Source organism: Mchenga conophoros, linkage group LG8 (assembly GCF_057382185.1).
Source record: "Mchenga conophoros isolate Kocher_MC1m ecotype Shallow Benthic linkage group LG8, M_conophoros_male_GT1.1, whole genome shotgun sequence".
Classification (NCBI taxonomy): Eukaryota; Metazoa; Chordata; class Actinopteri; order Cichliformes; family Cichlidae; genus Mchenga; species Mchenga conophoros.
The window spans coordinates 19,517,085-19,537,674 of NC_140533.1; the positions used below are offsets into that span (position 1 = coordinate 19,517,085).

Here is a 20,590-nt window from a genome sequence, read left to right on the forward strand (position 1 = left end):
CATCACCAGTGATGATCCCCCACACACAACCTGGGAGGGTTTGAAAGAGGAATTGATGTTTGCACTCTCCACATGTTCGAGAAATTGCAGAACACACTGTGCCAGAGGTCAGAACGGGACTTCCAGGAAACAAGCTAAAGCAGCAGCTACGCTGGGAGCTTTTGATTATCATGGATCCGTTCTCACTGTAACAATTTATACTGTTACAGAGGTAGTTGCTCATATTAAACACGATCAAAAATGCAAATAATGAGATCCGCACATGTACAAGCAATCCCGACAGTGGGAAAAACTGTGGGAAAAACTGTGCTCTAAATGGTTTGTTTCAGATATTTTTCTACTAGATATGTTTAATGAAGTTAGAACCAAAAATGAGTCCGCCATAACCACTGAACTGTATACTGGTTACACTTCAAATTCTGACATGTTACGGGGCATTGCACTAAAAACAGAATAGCAATGTACAGCTCTTTAAATTTACTGGGAATACCTGGAAACTCTTACAGATGCAGTGGGTGTCTGGAGTGGCTGAATGTAATACTCAGACTTGTACTGCATCACTCGGAAACCTTTCCCAGTATGAGTACAAGGTACAGACAGCACAGTATTCAGAGCAGGATTTCATCAGTTTCTTTTGTGCCTGCGATGTTCGCACTCATGAGTAAAACCAGAGGGTTTAAGGGATTTCTCTCTCATCTTGTCAATAAAAGCAGATTATTCCTTTGTCCTCTAGGCTTCCTGCCGTGCTGCATTCAGCTGCTTCCACATCGGGGATCGCTACGCACATTACAGCAGATCCTGAGGGATAGACCTGCTGTTATTATTATTATAACATCATCTTTGCCAAATCCGAATGTGCCCCGGCCCGTACACTGAAAAGCAGCAGAGTTTACAGGTTAGCACTACTTTGCAACGTATCCAAAACATGCAACAACATATACAAAACATCTGTATTCAAAATATTTTACTTTTAGCTTTTTTGAGTTTCCTGGGCTGATGAATAAATATCTTGGCTGTCAAGAGACCTTTACTACTAAGTCATAAACCCCAGACTAAGACAGTCTTTTCATTTGACTTATCTATGGATCCAAGACATTGCATCCAAAGTGAAAGGCCCAAAGATTTTTTGAAAGTTTGGGCAACCTTGTTAATAGTCATTATTTTCCCGTATAAATAGTTGGTTGTGACAATAAAAAAAATGTCAGTTAAATATATCATATAGGAGACGCACACAGTGATATTTGAGAAGTGAAATGAAGTTTATTGGATTTACAGAAATTGTGCAATAATTAACTACTTTACAACTCCACAACTTTATTAGTGCAAAAAACCCCATCAATTTATTTTCACTTTAACAAGCAGCTGTTGCTGAATTCTCTTGCAGCTGCTCTGTTCTACTGCGTGACGCCTTGAGTTTAAAATCCACTTCATAAGCATGTTTCTTAACAGGTTCCATTTTGGGGTCCTTATACACACACAATACGGTAATATTATGTTGAAGCACAGTACGTATCACTCCGCCAGGCTCCTGACTACGGTAGCTGTAATGCAGCTTCGTCGCTTAAGTCATACTAAAACATTTTTTGACAGATTTTTGAGCGCCATATACCACGTAAAATCAGTTTGAGGTCAGTAAGCACAACCAGAATTCATACATAAGGCGCACTGGATTATAAGGTGCATTGTCGATTTTTGAGAAAATTAAAGGCTTTTAAGAGCGCCTTATAGTCCGAAAAATACGGTAATAACGACGACCCGTTTGTATGTTCTAAAAAAAATTATAATAAAATGCTTTGGTGGCTATCGGTCAGACAAAAACCAAACCAGTTCCACATCACTGAAGTTGCATGTTTTTACAAATCAGTTCTGGTTCATCCGTTTCATTCAACGATCCGCTTTTGTCCTTCTCATTCTCCGTCGCTGCCATGCTTTTTCCGGCATGTGCGTATGAAAACAAAGGCACTGCGCATGCGCGTTTACCCATATTCTATCGCAATATTTCATTTTCTTATCATTGCCTAACATTGTACCGGTATTACGGTGAACGGTATAATATGGCCCAGCCCTAGACATAACCACCAGGATATCACCGACTAGTTTGTGGATTCACTTTAGATACAGAAATGACCATATATGGACAAGGAGGGGGAGTCCCAAGTGACCAGCTAAAGCTAGCAGCCAGCTAATACAGCGGTCCCCAACCTTTTTTGCGGCACGGACCAGTTTATGTCTGACAATATTTTCACAGACCGGCCTTTAAGGTGTTGCGAATAAATACAACAAAATAAAACCGTACCCAAAAAAAGGAAGAGTTATTCAAAATGCACGGGAAAAGACCCAGGGAAACCGATAAAAACGATAAAAAAAATTAAGATAAAAACTGATACATACCTTGAAAACCATAAATTTCACACCCGAGCTTCAATTCTCGCCGCCCGGTACCAAACGACTCACAGACCGGTACCGCTGAGCTAATATACAGCCTTGTTAATGATTGAGAAGAAACAAAAATAAAATGCAAGAAAGCAAAAGCGGATCACGCATTTTTTGAAAGAATCTTTAGTACAATGTACAACGCAAATAGTAATTTGTCAGATATCTGCATTACAAATGCAAAAAAAATGCAGTTTTCATCAAGATGAAATTAGCAACCTAACTTACAAACTTTAGGAATAGGTCTAGAAAATGTTTTTGATACTAAAACAAAGGATTTTTGTCTTTATGTGTTATTTAAATTTCTGTTATACACACTGTGGTTATTTTCAGGAGCTAATTGTTAAATAGACACAGGTTTTTGTGTCTATTTAACAAGATTCAACTATCCAGTCAAAAAGTACCTAATTTACAGCCACTGTGTATCCAATCTGTAGCTGCAGATCTTGTTGTTACATATGACACATCCTCTGGTTTCCACAGTTGATATAAACAACTTTACACTGTGTGGAGAATTTGAAAATTGTTTTTGGAAATTATGGGAGGTACAAGACATCGATTCCTGGTACAAAGTTCCTGGTCCGTTGGTAGCTCATTAAAAGTTGTCATTCCTGCTGGGAAACAAAGAGCTCCTGCAAAGCACTGCAACTTCACTGCAGAGGGACAAAGCAGAGGGAAATTAACAGCCACTCATGGCGATGACAGCACGAGAGACCCCAAGAGGGAGCTGAACAATGCCAGGATGGAAAATTAGAAAAGTTTTCTCAGAATCAACATATGCTTGCTACATGCTTCACTATTTCATCTGACCCAAACATACTAAACTATACATACATGTGTGTCCCAAACACTGATTTAACGAATGCAACATTTTCCAAGTCATGAACCGGAACCACAGGAAGTGTGTGCGCTTCACATACAGCAGCTGTGCCATCAACCACCACAGTTTACAGTCTTAGCTGTACTCATTTCTGAGTCATAACCTGTTACATCTGAGCGCACAGACGTGAAATGCGTATTTTTAGATTTACACTTGAAGTCATTTACAATATTTTAAAAGCCTTTTTTATGATCATGTGTCAATTATAGCGTGTCATATTCTCCACACACATACAACCACATGCGTACACAAATAGTAATAGAGTGTGTATGATGATGGCATTATAATTATTAACACCATTTTAGCAAACACTCTGGTGTTGAAAACAGCAGGTCAAAAATAACCAGTGAACCTTTGCACCAGCTGCTGTCCAAATTACAGTATGTGGCAGCTTGATACCCACTGATTTATGTCTTATTATAAATAATACTTTCACTTAATGCAACATGCTGCAAACAAACTCCAACTGCAGGAACAGAAATAAATTAAGATCTTTTTTGTGTTGTATAGAAACAGAAAATCAAAGGAGCATCAGCACTATATCGTGCAGGGAACACCAGAGAGGAAAATGCTTGTTGTTGTTGTCGGCAATAAGCAATATTCTCTTGAGAATTAAAGCTTGCCTGGGGAAGAGCCTGCGGTGTTTCTTCAGTCGCTAACACTTCCTGTTTCACTCCACAACCCAGCATCAACACACATCAGTACAGCTGTGTGCTGCTCAGTGAACTTCAAAACATGCAACATCCAAAAAACGAATAAAACAAAGACAGAGAGGCTGAAAACCAGGTTCAATGGTTTGTGAGTGAACTTAACTTTTTAGATTCTCTGTTTGTTTTTCAGAGACAGGAAAACAAACAGAGAGGCTGTTCCACTCTGTAGGTGCCCTCAGTGACAGGCGCCAGGCAGGGGTGGGTATACTTGTATCCCACCGGTTCACTGCCGGTATTTTGGGGGGTTTTCCCGGTGGACGAGAGCGTTGCTTCCCTGCGCCTTCGGGTCCTGACTGTCGTTTGTGCCTATAGGCCAAATGACAGCTCAGAGTCTCATGGGCTCCTGGAGAGTGCTGCACCCAAGGAACTCTATTGTTCTGTTGGAAGACTTCAACGCTGACGTGGCTGGGAGGGACTTGGAGGAACGGCCTGCTGGATTTGAACCCGAGTGGTGTCCTATCATTGGGCTTTTGTGCTTATCACAGTTTGTCCATAACAAACACCACGTTCGAGCGTAAGGGTGTTCATAAGTGCACATGGCACTAGGACACCCTTGGTCGTAGGCGGATGATCGATTTTGTAATCATGCTATCAGATCTGCGGCCGCATGTTTTGGACACTAGTGAAGAGAGGTGCTGAGCTGGATCAGGTGGCAGGGAAAGATGTTGGACAAAGCTGGTGTATCCAAACATATTGTCTTGATCGTTGGTTGGACTTGGTTGTTTCTGTTGATCTGGAAGTAGCATATTGGTGGCAGTAAGTCAGACTTGTTTCCAGTGGGTGTTAGACGCTACCAGGGCTGCCATTTGTTCATAGTTTTTATGGATAGAGTACTTATGTGTAGCCAAGTGATGGAAGGTCTCCGCTTTAGTGGTCTCAGGATTTCATCTTTCAGCCAAGTGTGAAGCGGTGGGAATGAGAATTAGCACCTCCAAGTCCGAGACCATGGTTGCTAGCTGGAAAGGGTGGACTGCCCACTGTTGGTCAGGGACGAGTTACTGCCCCAAGTGGAGGAGTTCAAGTATCTTGGGGTCTTGTTAACGAGTGAGGGGAGAGTGGTACTTTTATGCTCAGCTCTCTGTTGTATCGAAATTAGAGCTGAGCATAAAAGTGAAGCTGTCGATTTAACGATCAATATACGTTCCTACTCTAACCAAATATGGTCACGAGCTTTTGGTACACAGCAAATCCAGCATGTCCAAATTAACACTGTCGGATTTGATTTCAACACTATTAAAGTGTCTATATGGGTCCACACCAGAGAGTGTTAATTTAACTCTTTTTGGAGAGTTGGTACGTTAACTCTGATTTAGTGTTAAACACCAAATCTGTCTGGAGTTGATAATTTAACACTTGGTGTTAAGAGTTTATATATTAACTCTCAAAGAGCATTTTAGTTTAACTATGTAAGAGTTATCTTCTAATTCATTCTAAAAAGCGGGAATTTTACTGTTCTGAACTTCTAGAAATTTCTTTTGGAAATAAACATTTGCTAAAAAGATGCAATGGTTTTTGAAAAACATTTATTCTGAACTGTGCACCACAATTTCAAAACATTTTCTGAAAGATGTAACAGTATACATGTTCTCACTTTCATTAGAATTTTGTTTATCAAAAGGTCTGACATGGTAAATGCAAATAACAGCATTCTCATCACTTATTTCTTCAATACAATATGCATGTCCTTCATTCATCCCTTTGTGGAACTTCAACGCACTTCTGCTCTCCCCCATATTCCATCTTCACAAGCATATCCTGTGTGGAGATTGAATAAAAATTAGTTGACACTAATTAATGGCACAAATAATCCAGTAAACAATTGCAGCACAGTAAAAAAAAAAAAAAAAAAGGAATCCTCTTTGAGCCATTACTTGTGTAAAGTATTTTCCCAAAAGACAAAGACACAGGCAACAGGTATACTGAACTAAATGTAAAACCTCAACCTTTTTCATTTTTACCTAAACCGTGTGCACAAAACTCTGGAGGGATCTATGCTAACGTAGAATCCAGTCAGGACGTCTGCTACTGCTGTTTGCTCGTTTTTTATTTTATTTTATGGGCGATCGTTTTCAGGCTTCAAGTAGCACCATTATACCAACATTTCACATTCTAGACATTGTTTTAGGTGTATTTGACCAAACGTTTGACTGAAAATTCACATGCAAGCTTTTTTCAAGGCTGTGGTATTTGCCCGCAAACAATACCTTTCAGCTAGCTAAAACAGAATATTATGCTATCAGCGAGCAACATGGCTAATGCCTTTCACACAGCTTTGTCTCAACTCCAAAGAGCCACAGAAGTAAAAGCTCATAATAACAATTGAAACAATCTTTGAAAAAAAATGACTTACCAAGCATGGCAAACAACTCAAATATGTAGAGCAAAATGTTCTGAAACGGCTTCACTTCAGCTTCGATTGGAGCCGTGCTGGGGGCGGAGTCTGTGAATTTACTCTGTTGGTGTCATAGCCCCTCTAGGAGTTCAGAGTTAAGAGGTCAAGAGTTAATGTTTCCATTTTAACACCTCCAGATTTGAAATAGAAACACTCATTTTTAACACTCGATTTTAACTACTATCATTTTACACCTCAGAGTTACATTAAAAGAATGTGACTCTGCTTAGAGTAAAATTAACTCTACTTTTGCAAGGAGACTATTAACACCAAAAAATCTAACACTTTTGAATTTGCTGTGTACCGACTAAAAGAGTGAGGCTATGGACACAAGTAGCAAAAAGAGCTGCTCCTTCGAAGAGCAGCTGGGCTCTCCCTTAGAGACAGGGTGAGGGGCTCGGTTATTCGAGAGGGACTGGGAGTAAAACTGCTGCTCCTCCACGTCAAAAGGAGACAGGTAGTTTGGCCATCTGACTAGGATGCCTCCTGGACACATCCTAGGTTAGGTATTCTGGGCATGTCCTGCCAGGAGTAGGTCCAGCAGTAGACCCAGGAATCGGTGGAGAGATTATATCTCTCGGCTGGTTTAGGAATGTCTCAGTGTATGTATATATATATATGCATTTATGATGACTGATGAAAATTAATAGCGGATAAACACGCGTTGAGGTGGTATTGTTTGTCCACCAGAGGACCTTCTGCAACTTCACTGTCATCAACAAATGTGCTTTGAAGATCAACCAGCTGATCTGACCAGAGTCAGGCAGACCACATCTGAGTAAATAAATCACTACACATAACAAATGTTAGAGTACTCCGTTTATGTTTCACGTGAAACAAAAATATCGACTGATAGACCAGGGGTCCGTTCTTCGTACCTCGCTAAGTAAGTTAGCTGGATTTGATTGTTGACGATTTCGCGTGATCTTGGATCGTTCGGTTCTCCGAAGCTCATCCGGGACTTGCTGTCATAGCAACAGATCCGTAAGCGTAAACCTGCTCGGGAGCAGGCTTACTTTATGTAAACAAGATTAGATCGTGGCCACTCAGGTATGTCCGCTTCATTTATACGAAAGCAACAGCGATATTTTTCCACTGTTATTCCATAAATAAATATTATCAATGTACCGTAACTAAAGATAATGCAGCACTTGATCCTTTCATTGATTTCATACAGATACATACAGGTCATTTCCTAAAAAAAGGGAAATGTACTATTAATCATTCTATTTCATGTATTTGATTATTTCAGATGTAATTCATATTTTAGAGTAGTAATAGTAAATTACTTCGTGTAATCAAGATGAGAGACCACGGCTATAACAGCGAAGGTGGATTTGGGAAGTCTGTCGCAGCCGTGTCCTGTCCGTATACGCGACCAACCCATTGCGGAAGGTGCAAGATTGATAAGGAGAGTCCTCAGAATTCAGCGTATATTGCGGGACAGACAGGATCCTTTAGCTCAGCGCGACAGTGTGTGCATAGAGAGATATCAATTTTCCCGTGAGGATATTATTTACTTAACCAACTTGTTGACGAGGGGGTGCAGGACGACCACCACCTGTCTTTTGTTGCTCTGCCCTTTTCTTGGTTGCTGTTATAAACAAACAAACAGATTATTTCAGGGTCTCTTTTCAAGAGACTAAAAGCAATATAAGTGATAAATATTACCATGCTGTAGAATATTCTTATATTTCACTTTTACTTGTTCCCATGTTCTAGTGGGTCATGTCGTTGCTCTAATGTGAAAGAGGATATAATGTAATATAATATAATAAATTTACCCTACTGCCTACTGGTGATGGCCAGAGGGGCCGATGGTGCGATATGGCAGCCTGGCTTCTGTCAGTCTGCCCCAGGGCAGCTGTGGCTACAACCGTAGCTGCCTCCACCAGTGTGTGAATGTGAGAGTGAATGAATAGTGGCATTGTAAAGCGCTTTGGGTGCCTTGAAAAGCGCTATATAAATCCAATCCATTATTATTATTATTATTATTATTATTATTATTATTATTATTAAATTACTTACGAGTTTAATTTGTCAGCAACTTTCTGCCAGCCCTCTCTCCTTGCTTTTGCAGCCTTTGCAGTGTTCCCTTGCGTTTTAATTAAACTCTGAAACTCCTGAAATCCCTCAATCAAGAGTTCTTGCTCTGCTGCCGAAAAATACTGAGCGCGCTCCTTCGACATTTTCGTCGACCAATCAAAGGGTTGCCGATCAATGTTTCTACTATCGATGCGTAGCCCCTGTTAAGCCACCCAGTGATCTCACATTACTTCATCCAGCTATACTAATCGTCAACAACAGGTGTGTTCGGAGAACCGGAATAGCGAGCTCAAAGTTGGCGCGATGATTTGATCTTGGATGTAGTAAGCGAGGTACGAAGAACGGACTCCAGAATATCGGATTTTTAAAAACACCCGATATCAGTATCGGGCTTAAAAGTAGTGTATCATTCAGGCTGTAGTAATAATTTAACTAATATGTACATTTAGCCCGAAATACAATTAAATGAGTGAATTATATAAAAATCCATCCACTGCACAGTTGTTGGTAAATTAGTACATTTTTTAATTCATTCTCAAAAAAACATCTTTACTCTAAAATTGGACAGTTTAACAAGCAGCCTCTGGGAGACTGACTGGAGTTTATCTCAAGAAGCTTTTGGGGGAAGTTCAGTTTTGGGCCAAATCTTCCAGCCCTGGGGGTTACTGATTATTCCTCATCTCCTACTATTACATTTATTTTTTTACTTTTTAGTTTAATCATCACATTTTAATTTTAATTAATTAAATATATTGTTTGCTGTTTCCTCAACACAATTTCACTTTTATTCCATCTCATGAAGCACTTTGTTTCTAAATCTGTAAACAGACAATCTGTATGATGTTTGCAGGATTGGTGATGTTGGCAAGACTACAGTAAAACAGCAAAAGTAGTAGTTTTAGAAGTGGCATGTGTTTCCCAGCAGAGATTAAAGAATATAGGTCATAGCATCCTTGAAGCTATAAGGCAGTAGCTCAGTTTTTTGGCTTCTGCCCACTGCTGTATTGCACAGATGTTAAAATAATCATGGAGGTTAAAGCACATAGAAACTGGATCTTCTCCTAAACCCTTGGCAGCTACACACAAGTGCTCAGTTTGTGTTTCGTGTTGTATACATTGCCCTGTAACTACCAGCGGCGTGAAACCTGATCCTCTGTTTGCCTGACACTGGTCCCTGTATATAGGGAGTGCATCTGATCTGAGCGCACTGACAATGTCCTTTCTGAGCTTTGAAAACAATGCTTCCATCCTTGAGCATTTTGGGTCAAGCCACTCGGGAACATCTCCCTCTGCCATCCTGCTCATCTATTTGCACTTATTTTGCATTTCATGATTCGCTGATGTGACAACAAATTGATCTGCTCCTGTTAGACAGAAACGGCATGTTCTGTCCTGTAATGAATAAGAGATTTTTGCACCATTATTCAGATATTAAATGCCCACAATCAAAACATGCAGCGTGGAACCCCAAATCCCACAGTGGCTTAGCCATGATTTAAGCCATCTTGGAAGCAGCCCAACCACTCTCACAGTGAGGCGTAAAGAGCTTAGGGTAGGCGTGGATGGATGTATCTCCCCCCCTCCCAGCTTCTTGCTGTCTGTCTCAGCTGAAATATTAGTTTGTTGCTTTAAAATTGTGAGAAAATGACAACGAGAAAAAAAAAAAGAAAAAAGAATAACCAAATAGTCTTTGCTGCTGTGGGTGTAAGAGAAAAAAATCTTGCTGCTGAGCACAAGTGATGACTCAACTCTCAGGCAGCACTTCAGAGAGGAGGGGTCCTCACTGAGAAAATTCCTCTCACGTGTTAAAATGTAAATCATGGCCTGTGCTGCAGCCGAAAGGCTGGACATACAATAACTGCAGCAGTCCTGTCTTTTAAAGGTTGAAGGAGCTGATCTTAAAGTGAACATTTAAAGTTCCAACATGTTGTATGATCAGTAGGTAACTCATTTTCTTTAAGTGGCCACGGTAGTAAATTAAACTGAACTCGCCGAGGGAAAAACTACTTGAAGTATCAATCAAGAGTTTCATGCCTCTTTTACACCTGGCTTTCCAGAGACAGGAAAGAGAGGACTGTGATTAGTGATGGAGACGTAGTGAGCTCAACAAGCAGCTGCTTAGTCATTGTGTAGCTAATGACTTTTAATGGAATCTGCCGGCCAAATTGAGAATTTCTCATCATGAAACCGCTCGCTGAATGGATTCTAGGGATTGGGGGGAAGAATGTTATCATAAAACCCTTCTCGACTATTTTAAATACCACGCCACTTCACTAAACTCATTATACTTGACTGATTGTTTGTGCCTAATGAGAGCCTGCTGAAAATGTGGTGCCCAAACATAGACAGGTTCCAAATTAGAAACGCTTGCGCCACCCCCACCCCCTGGAGGAATGGTAATTATCACACCTGATACTTGCTGGTGCCCAAAACTAATGGTGTGATTGCTGCAAGAATTTGGCCTCACGATCGCAGAGGGTTAAGGATCAAGCAACTCTCAATCTGTAGACTCTGCAAGCACAGATGGCCACAGGTCAAGATGACCTCAACTAAGCATGTCTAAGGACCACTCAGATCTGTCTGTGTGCTGCACTGAAGGCAAATATTAATGACATTATTATCTACACAGACACTCAAAACACCACCCAGAGCAAATTCGTAACCTGCATAAATGTAGCTAATATTCCATAGTCAGTGTTTGAATACAGAACACAGGAGATTCACTGCTTTTTTGTGTTTGTTTTAATCTGAAGCAATCCAAAAATATCAGCAATGACAGGGTTTGATTTCTGCTATGTGAGAACACATGAAAGTAATTTAATGCATTTAAGTATGTAGACATGGTCAAGATGACCTGCTGATGTTCAAAACGATAATGAGAACATAGAAAAAAGGTGATTTACAGGACTTTGAAAGTGGCATGATTGTTGGTTTCAGACTGGTTGGTCTGACTATTTCCGAGCAGAGAATGGCCAGAAGGAAACAACAAAAGAATAACAGAAAATATCAAGTGAGCAGTGAGTCGTTGTAAACATGACTTATTGATGTCAGAGGTCAGAGGAAAATTGTAAGACTGCTTCGACCTGATAGGAAAGCAACAGTAAATCAAACCAACCTATGTGGAAGAGCATCTCTGAATGCAAAACATGAGATAGACTACAGCAGCAGAATACACCTGAGAGCTAGAAACAGGAAACTAAGGATACAATTTGCAGAGGGTAACCCAACCGGCATAACAGAAGACTGGAAAAACATGGCCCAGTCTGATGAGTGTTGAATTCTGCTGGTCCATTCGAATCAGAATCTGGTGCGAACATGAAAGCATGGATCCATCCTGCCTTGTATCAAAGGTTCAGGCAAGCTGTTGTGGTGTAATGGCGTAGGGGATCATTAGCACACTTTGAGATCCTTAGGCAAAGTCTACCACAGTATTGTTGTTGACCATGTTGTTGACCCTTTATGACCACATGATCCATCTTCTTATGTCTACTTAAAGCAGGATAATGTACCATATTACAAACATCAAATAATATCAAACTGTATTCTTGAGAACAACTTTATATACCAAATGACCTCCACAGTTGCCAGATCTCAATCAAACACAGCATCTTTGGGATGTGGTGGAACAGGAGAGTCACATCATGGATGTGCAGCCAACAAATCTGCAGCATCTGTGTGATGCTATCATGTCAATATGGACCAAGATCTCTGAGGAATGTTTCCAGCAGCTTGTTGAATGTATGCCACAAATAATAGAAGCAGTTCTGAAGGCGATAAAAGGTCCAACCGAGGACTAGCAAGGTGTACCCAATTATGTTTGTGTGTGCAAGAGTTTAGTCCATAATTTCTAGGAAATTCTTTAAAAAAAAAAAGAAGATTTTACTCGAATCAAGATGGTACTAGTGCAAAGTGTGGCGTGTTAGTTTGACTTCATTTATATACAATAATGACTTACCAAGATGTTCTTGGTTTTAACTAGGAATGAAACAAAATAACTTCAGTCTCACATGGCATTGTTTCCTTCTGTAGGGGCCTGACAAAACAGGCCTGGCAGCTGCTGTCACCCGAAAATAGCGGCAGGCTTAGAGACGGGCAGAGAGCCGAGTGACGCTGCCACGTTGTTCACTCTGTTGTACTGGGTGCGGTGAAAGTCACACATGATCCCGTTGGCACCAGAGTCCACAGGTGGCAAACAGCGTCCTGTCTTTGCTACAAGGCCATGGGCGTGTTGAAAGAATATCTGTTACATACAACGATACCAACATCCTAACCTAAAGCCGAGAGTCAACTGGGAATGTCAAGAAAAGGGCACGAAGAGTGAATGCTGACTCCTTTCGTGCTGAGCCGTGGAAAATGTGTAACAATAAATCAGCGCTAACAATGAATTCTCAGTCATGTAAAGGATAAGCGCGCCCATGACTTCTGAAAGGCACTCTGAATATTTCTGCTGAAGCGGCACCATAATCGGCAATGAGAGAAAAGAGCAAGTCCACACGAAAGTGTTTAGTCTTTCTCTCTCTCTCTCTTTCCCCTTTTTCACTCCCATCAGACAAAAAGCTTTTCCATGTAGCGGCTCAATTGCTGCAGCTCACGACCCTCTCAGAGGAGGAGGAGGAGGTAAGTGTCCGCCTGATGAAAATGCCCTTCTGGCCCACCTGTAATTTCGTTCAGTGCTGCTTTCTCCCCTTGCGGTTGCGATATCAAATCTAGCGGTCGAGCCAGAAAATAACTCTTTCACCCTGTCACCCAATATGACTTCCTCTACACACACGCTGACCCCAGAAAACCTAGACGACTCCAAATTGTGAGAACTTTTTGTCTGACAGCTGGTGATGTTAAAATTAGAAGTGACCTAGCTGAAGCTAGCACCTTTTGCTCACGGCTTAACTTGTAGAGGTTTAAGATGGGGAAAAATTGGCCATCATACACTTCCGCTTGCCAGCCACAACTTAGGTATCCGAGAGGGGTGGAGCTGACTGAGGAACCCAGTGATACTGCGCATACATATGCTAGCTACTTGCCAATCATACCAAAAGCCATACTTCGGTTTATTAGTAATGTGGACAGTAACTGACACTAATAGGAGCAGTAATTTACAAAATGAATATGTTGTATTGAATAAAACCTGAAACTAGTGACTGAGCCCATTATATCATTAGAAAAGTCTTTTAACCAGATGTGTTTTGCGAAGGGGTTGACCCCTGCTGGGTGACAGAAAGAAGTTTTCACACTGGCTTCCCTTTTTAGCCATGGAAATCTTTTACATACTGCGCAGTCTATGCCAGCACACTTGAGTATAGCTACTACCCCCATCGGTCTCTCCCCCTCACCTCTTAGCTCACCAAGTTCCACCCTTTGTCAACAGAGCACAGGCATGCTCACGAAAACGAAAAATATGCTAAACTCAAAGAGGACTTCCAATAATGACTGTTTAAAGAGTTTTAAAATGCACGAGTCGAGTGTGGTTTGTCTGTGTGTGTGTTTTGGGTTTTTTTTTTTAAATGTGCAAGAAGTACAGTAGTACTCACATGCCAAATGTTGGTATGTCTCGGCAGCTCAGCTTATTGGACTGTAACAACATATGGCATGCCAAACAGAGACTTGTAGCTACTGTATGTAAGAAACTTTTCCAAAAAAAGGAGTTGTAAATAAACAAAAACAGCTGGTGTTTACCTGCAGTACTTTATAGTCAGAGAATTCATTCAAGTCTAACTTAAATGCCTTCGACTCTGTTCAACCTGTGACTGGGGTTAAAGCGCAAAGATTGAAAACTTAAAAGCACCAGAGGTCATTTTTGGGCGTCCAATAATAGAAAACCTTTCTCTGGCCAGAATAATAGCTTTGTGACATCCAAGCCCCCCCTGTGGACTTCTAGAGGCAAACACACATGGGCTAAATGTCACTCAGCAGGGTCCTGTCATTTAAGAGAAATCAGATTTTCCTTCAGAATACACAAACTTGGGCCTGGCTGTGGTGCATACTTTCTATCTGAACTTTCTTGAAAATTGTAGTCTCAAGGGAAATACAAATAAGAAATACATCCATAACCTGCTTCTTTATCCTTTTTGGGGTTTTCTTTGGTATAAGTATAAACTGCAGCCAACTGTTCAGGCCCCGAGGGGCGTTTGTTTTGACGTTTGCAAGCAGCAACGTGATAACATTTATCATGAATAGGGAGGGTGGTCTTGTGTGATGCAAAAATGGATATGGTGAGGGAAAATCCAATAAAAATAAACTGACAGATGGGATCCAATCTAGAAGAAACCCACGGCTTTACATACATGTTTGCTGACCTGAATTTTGAAAACTAAACAAGAGAGTTCACCTTAAAGCGCTTAAAGATCAGAGACTAGATCTCCTGCAGAAAAAACTTTACAGACTTAAAGGTCACCAGGAAGTGTCCTCTCTGCTAATCAAACAGCCCTAATGGCAAGGTTTGATCTTTTACAATCTGCTGAGGCCAGTTGGGCAAATGAACACTGGGCTTCCTCAGCTTCCGCAGGGCAGCTTGCACCTGTCTGTCACTCAACAGTCACAGTCAGAGGTAAACATTCAGCTAAGTCTACAGTGATCTCGTCTCCTCTGTGTAATCTGTTACATTTACCTAAAATGTGTCATGCTACAGATGTCAAGGCCCCTTAGTTGAAATGCCCGATTATAGATAGTGAGGGAAAAAAGCCACAACCATCAAACTCAGTCACTCAGAAAACCAAATGTCTTGTCATGTACTTTAAACATTAACCAGCTTTGTAACCTTTGTGCTCTGACATACTCTGTGTTTGTACTGTAGAGCTAATTGAACAGAAGCCCTCAACTGAAATGTATGATTTATGTGTTTATTTTTTTGGCCTTGGGCTTATCAAATATAATTCAGCGATCAATTTTTTTGGTCTTTTAACTTTTAACTTGTGGTCCGCATGTTTGTGTATTTTCATGTCCATGTTTTTAATTTTTTGGATTGCTTATTTGTCTTTTAGTTCTTCTTCTGTACATTTTGTAAAAAGGCTTTGGAGAGCTATACGGCACGAGCAACTGAATCTTCATGCAGCGGGTATCAATCTGCTAAACTGAGATTCAGAAAGTTAAATTAAAATTGCAAAACACTGCAGGCATCCTGCAGCTGAGCCTTCTTTTTTGCATAATCCATGCCTCAACTGTCTCAATTTATCCACTTCAACTTCAGCCACATTTACACTTAATAATGTAGTCAGGTTTAATTAGGAACAGCAAACTGGATTGTTCATTTGGATTCATATGCACAACCACTAATAGATTTTTTTTTATTTATTTATTTATTTATTTTTTTTGGAGAGGTTCAAGTTTAAAATTGGCGGATTTACTCTTTGCTGGCTTTTATTAAACAAGACTGCAAATAGAAAACAGCTGGAAATAGCAGCTCAAGATACATGTAAATGTAGGATCTTTATACGACAAATAAATACACAGAAGCACTCACTTTTATTTAAGCTATTCCTTGCTCTTACTCCCCAGTAAAACTGCTCTCAGATGGCCTGGAAATAAGCTTTAATGCGCTCCCTGAAAAGGCTGAAATAGAAAACACACATCTGCCCTGTTTAGGTAAGCTGCAGTTGCCATGGTTACAGACGAGCACTTGCTAAACAGTTGTGTCAAGCCATCATTGAGACAGAGCACTTGAGCTGTGCACGCACACACACACACACACACACACACACACACACACACACACGCACACACACACGCACACACACGCACGCACACAAAGAAGCAAGCAGAGGGAAGCGTTGGTGTTTTAAAGTGAAAAACAAGGAAACAGAGAACGGGGAGATGTTAGCAAAATGCTGCTGTCAACATACACCACCACTAGTCTCTGCACTCAGTCCACTCTGGGGACAATTTGAGTTTCATAATGTTTGACGGAAGATGAACAAAATGTGCCCCTTGTTGCTCCAGCCGGGAGCAAAAAAACGTGATTTTATCAGCTGTCACACACTCACACAGACTGTATGTAAAAGAGGGATAAAGCCACCGTGACATCATCCACTTGTTCGTGAAGTCCCATTTTGACACCACTAATATTGCAGACATTTATGTCTTAAACAATTATAAACAGGTGATTTGTAAAAGGGAGGGAGGTAATTTCAAGGCTGTAGCCGTATATTTAAACATGGGAGTCTATAGGAATGACTTGCTTGTGGCCCCAGCCTCAAGTCTCAATTCTAAGTAGTTCTTCTTGGGTTCTTCTGATTTGGCATCTTTTTCCAGATGTTGCCACTTGATGGGCGTGTACATCAACTCAAATCCAGGGTCTATATTTTTATTTAGATTTAAAGGAACATTTTCTTGTAAGCACGACACATTTGAAGCACACTTTAAAACAAAAAGACTTGACAAAGTGTTCTGAATCAACTGAAATATTTGTGAATAAGTGAACAACTTCAGATAAGTGTCCAAATAAAGATGTATTCCATCTTCTTAGCCTTCCAACATGATCAGCAGTTTAGTTTTAGCCCACAAATATGAACTAGGCGGATCATTAATATTCCACATAACAGTTTAGTGTACAGCTCGCCCGGCGTTCAAGATTAACAACCTCCACACGTCGAGCCAACTGGAGATGCTGCATCGCATTTAAGGAGGTAGTTGAAAGTGGGATCAAGCCCGAAGCACTGCGTCAAGCTCTGGCACAGTGCTCCCACTCATATCATCTCGTTTCATCACTCCACAGTCGCAGTACTTTAAATGCTGAACATTTACAGCCAAATCATTATACAGTGTTGAGAAATAATAAGAATAAACCTATAAAAAACACCACAGCAAAAATTTCCCTGATTGGATATCGTGTGGCAACATAGTTCAGTACACAAGATGATAACAGGTGTTTAAGGGATGTGTTCTCCATCTAACCCTGTGAGCAGACACACCAGGCACCATTGCATGACCAAAAGCTATTGTAAAACTGCACATGTCCCTCCCTCCTTCCTTTCTTTGGCATCTGTTTCTCTCTGCTGTCCGAGGTTATTATGGGGTGTATGACCTTAATACATGCCTTAAATCTCTCTGCTTTGTTGCCCAGGCTTTGTTTGGATGTGTAAGCCTCACTGTCTGAGAGAAAACCTACCAGGAGATACACCCAATGATGCGTTTATGGGTTTGACAAGCAAAAATAAAAGCAAGGAATATTCACACATGCCCAGTTTGTGCCTGGTCTGACGCAGGTTCCTCTGGCTTGTCCTATAATAACAAATGTTTTTCACAAGACAAAAATACTACAAGGGAGCTCAACCAAGTGAATTGCTGTCATCAGTAAGTCTGGGAATGATTATGATGGGCTGTCACGCTTCATCTCACCGACATCTTAACCAGCGGCCTGCTACGTGTAAGCCTAAGTAGCTGAAGATGTCAATCAAAAACTGAACAAAGGATGATGGCTGAGAATGAGCTTACCAGGACTCTTCCTGTCAGCGTCTGAGCAGATATCATGACTCCGGCCCAATCTTTGACCGAGGTCATCCAGCCCACCTCGCTGGCTGCGGCATCATCCTTGTCTGTGCGTTTAATACCATCGCCTGTGGTGATCCGATGGACCTCCTGAAGAAATAAAAAGACAAAAACAAACCCCAGTATTGGTTATCAATTGCTGCAATACAGTAATTGAGCCCTTGAGCCCTGTAGGTCAATGCTCTGACCTATAACAAGTGTAGCTTTGGACTCTTTTGGGTGTCAATCAGGAAAAGAAAACACATATATGTCAATGGAAAACCAAGGACACTGCGTGCTCATAAGGTAGCCACACATTTAAGCATACCCTGCTGTTTATTTTACAATAATTGTGACAATAATTTGCATATTAACTTATGCTGTTTGAGTTGAGAAGAAAGAATCCAGTGATTAGATTTACAGAGCCAGTAAATCAGCTGAGAAGTTATTTTTCTTACACTTGTAAAATCAAACTTTTTGCAACTAGAGGGGTCACATCCTGCTGGGCTTTAAAATACCAGGAGGCTACATCCAACTTTGATATACAATTTCTAGCTGCTGCCATTAATTAGATTAACTGTAAAATCTGTAAATAAATAAATAAATAATACAAAAGCACAGAGAAAACCCCAACAATCAGATGACCTCACAGGAGCAAGCACTTGGCAACAGTAGGAAGGAAAAACTAATTTTTAACAGGAAGAAGCCTCTATGGAAACCAAACCACACCAATGCATCGTGTGTTGTGATGGCAAGTTTTTACAATATACACTGATTATTAATAGGATAACATTAGATATTACGTTAACATTAACTCTTACCACCTACAGAGCCCTGAAATTTATTAACAGAATTTGGTTACAAAAAGTAAAATACATCATTTCTAATCTAGGGACAAGGTGCGAGGCCTCCAGAACAAAGCTAAGCACACATGCATACAGTAAACATACACAGACAGCAGTAAAGAGACTCCAGGAGTGTATCCATGGCAGCCACTGAGCTCCTGGTGTTTCTGCTTCACTGAGTGGGCTGCCTGCCTGCCTGCCTGTCTTTCTGCCTGCCTGTCCATCTGTCTGTTTGTCTGCTGGGACTGGCATGATTCACAGAGCAGGAAATCGAGACAGGATGCAGAGGTTAGCCATGCTCCCTGATGAAACACCCCACAGCCCTGAGGCCAACACAGCTCAGACTCTTTACCTCATGACATCCTACTCCTCTTCCACCTTAATGGTGTCACACATCGCACTCTCTGAGGCCCATTCCCTTCAGCTGTTCTCATCAAATACAATTTGCTGATGCCGCGCATGTACGGGAGTTGGGGAGAGTTAACTATTCATTGTTCTTGTGGGCAAATGGGCACGACATTTTTACATTACAGTTAAACTAATTAAGTGGAAACTGTCTGCTATTATTTAAGATTCACATAATAATCTTAAAAAGAGAAAAAGAGAACAAAATCTCAAATCAACAAATGACTACCTCATTAAGGGCCTTTTTTTTAATAAGAGTTTTCAAATCACACCTTATGACTCAAGCATTTGACTAAAAATAAACCACAAAGTCCCTGCTCAGCGTACTGATGAGGCATGTCTCTTCAGGGGATAAAATCCACTGACATTTTTTAAATTGGCCACAAATCCCAAGTAAAGACCAAAACTAACAATGAGCTCATTCCATTAACAAGTATGCTGTGTACCTTCCTGACGTCAAGCTTCACTGGTGGTCCAGAAACACAGAAAACGAGGCGCACGACAAGTAGGTGCAGAACCCGCCACCGTTATGATCACCACTGCACTGCTGCCATAAATACTCAGCGGAGCACGGATGTATATTAATCAACGATTGGAAATAGTCCCAAACAGCCATTCTGTAAATTCAATTTGAGTAATGTTGCCTGGGGATAAAACCCCAGCTGCAATTACTGAGGCCTTTTTAAAAACTTGCGCTTTATTATGCTCGTTAAAGATTTACATCCTTAGAATTCAGTCATCGTGAGTCAGTGTCGCAGAGAGGGTAGGATATTAATCAAGAATCATTTAGGCTTTGTTGTTTGTCTTTTGTTTGGATTGATTGAAAATGTAAAAGAGTGAGTTACCCTGACTTATCCTTTAACAGAATAAATTGGAGGTCTTCAGCTTAAACGCAGGCTGTATGCAGGCAATTCTTGCAGGAGATGATACAACTGGCTAGGGCTGCACGATTAATCGTTAGAAAATCGCGATCTCGATTCATACTTATGTGCGATCTCATTTCCAAATGACAACGATTTAAAAACAAAACAAACAAACAAACAAACAAACAAACAACTACGATTGTACCGCATTTTGATCCGGGACGTAATCTGCAGGAAAACAAGCGCTCACTCTTCCTGCTCAACAAATGACAAGGGCGGAGCCTTATACCACGTGGTACAGAAGCTGTGCCGTGTGATGCTAAAATTAGCAGGGAAAAAACAACGGAGAGCACTTCAGGGATGACGAGAAAGTGACAGGAGAAAATCCGTCCCGGTCAACCACCCAAACATCAATAACGGGAACCTCATACAGCGCTTCCCTATACACGTCGAACTCCCGCAGGCACAAAGAAATTACGGAGGCTATTACTTATCACCTGACCAAAGATATGGCTCCCATCAACACTGTGCAAAACGAGGGATTTAGGAAAATGATC

At 40.9% G+C, this 20,590-nt stretch overlaps 1 protein-coding gene across 10 annotated transcripts in view; it reads right to left on the reverse strand.

Annotated features, from left to right (window-relative positions):
- Positions 1 to 20,590, reverse strand: part of LOC146568621 (calcium-activated potassium channel subunit alpha-1a) — a 104,744-nt gene that overhangs the window by 71,188 nt on the left and 12,966 nt on the right. For all 10 annotated transcript variants that reach the window (XM_085284772.1, XM_085284768.1, XM_085284771.1 and 7 more), the window contains one exon: positions 17,888 to 18,031. In XM_085284772.1, coding sequence (XP_085140898.1) covers positions 17,888 to 18,031 — 144 coding nt within the window. The remainder of the gene's footprint in view (positions 1 to 17,887; positions 18,032 to 20,590) is intronic.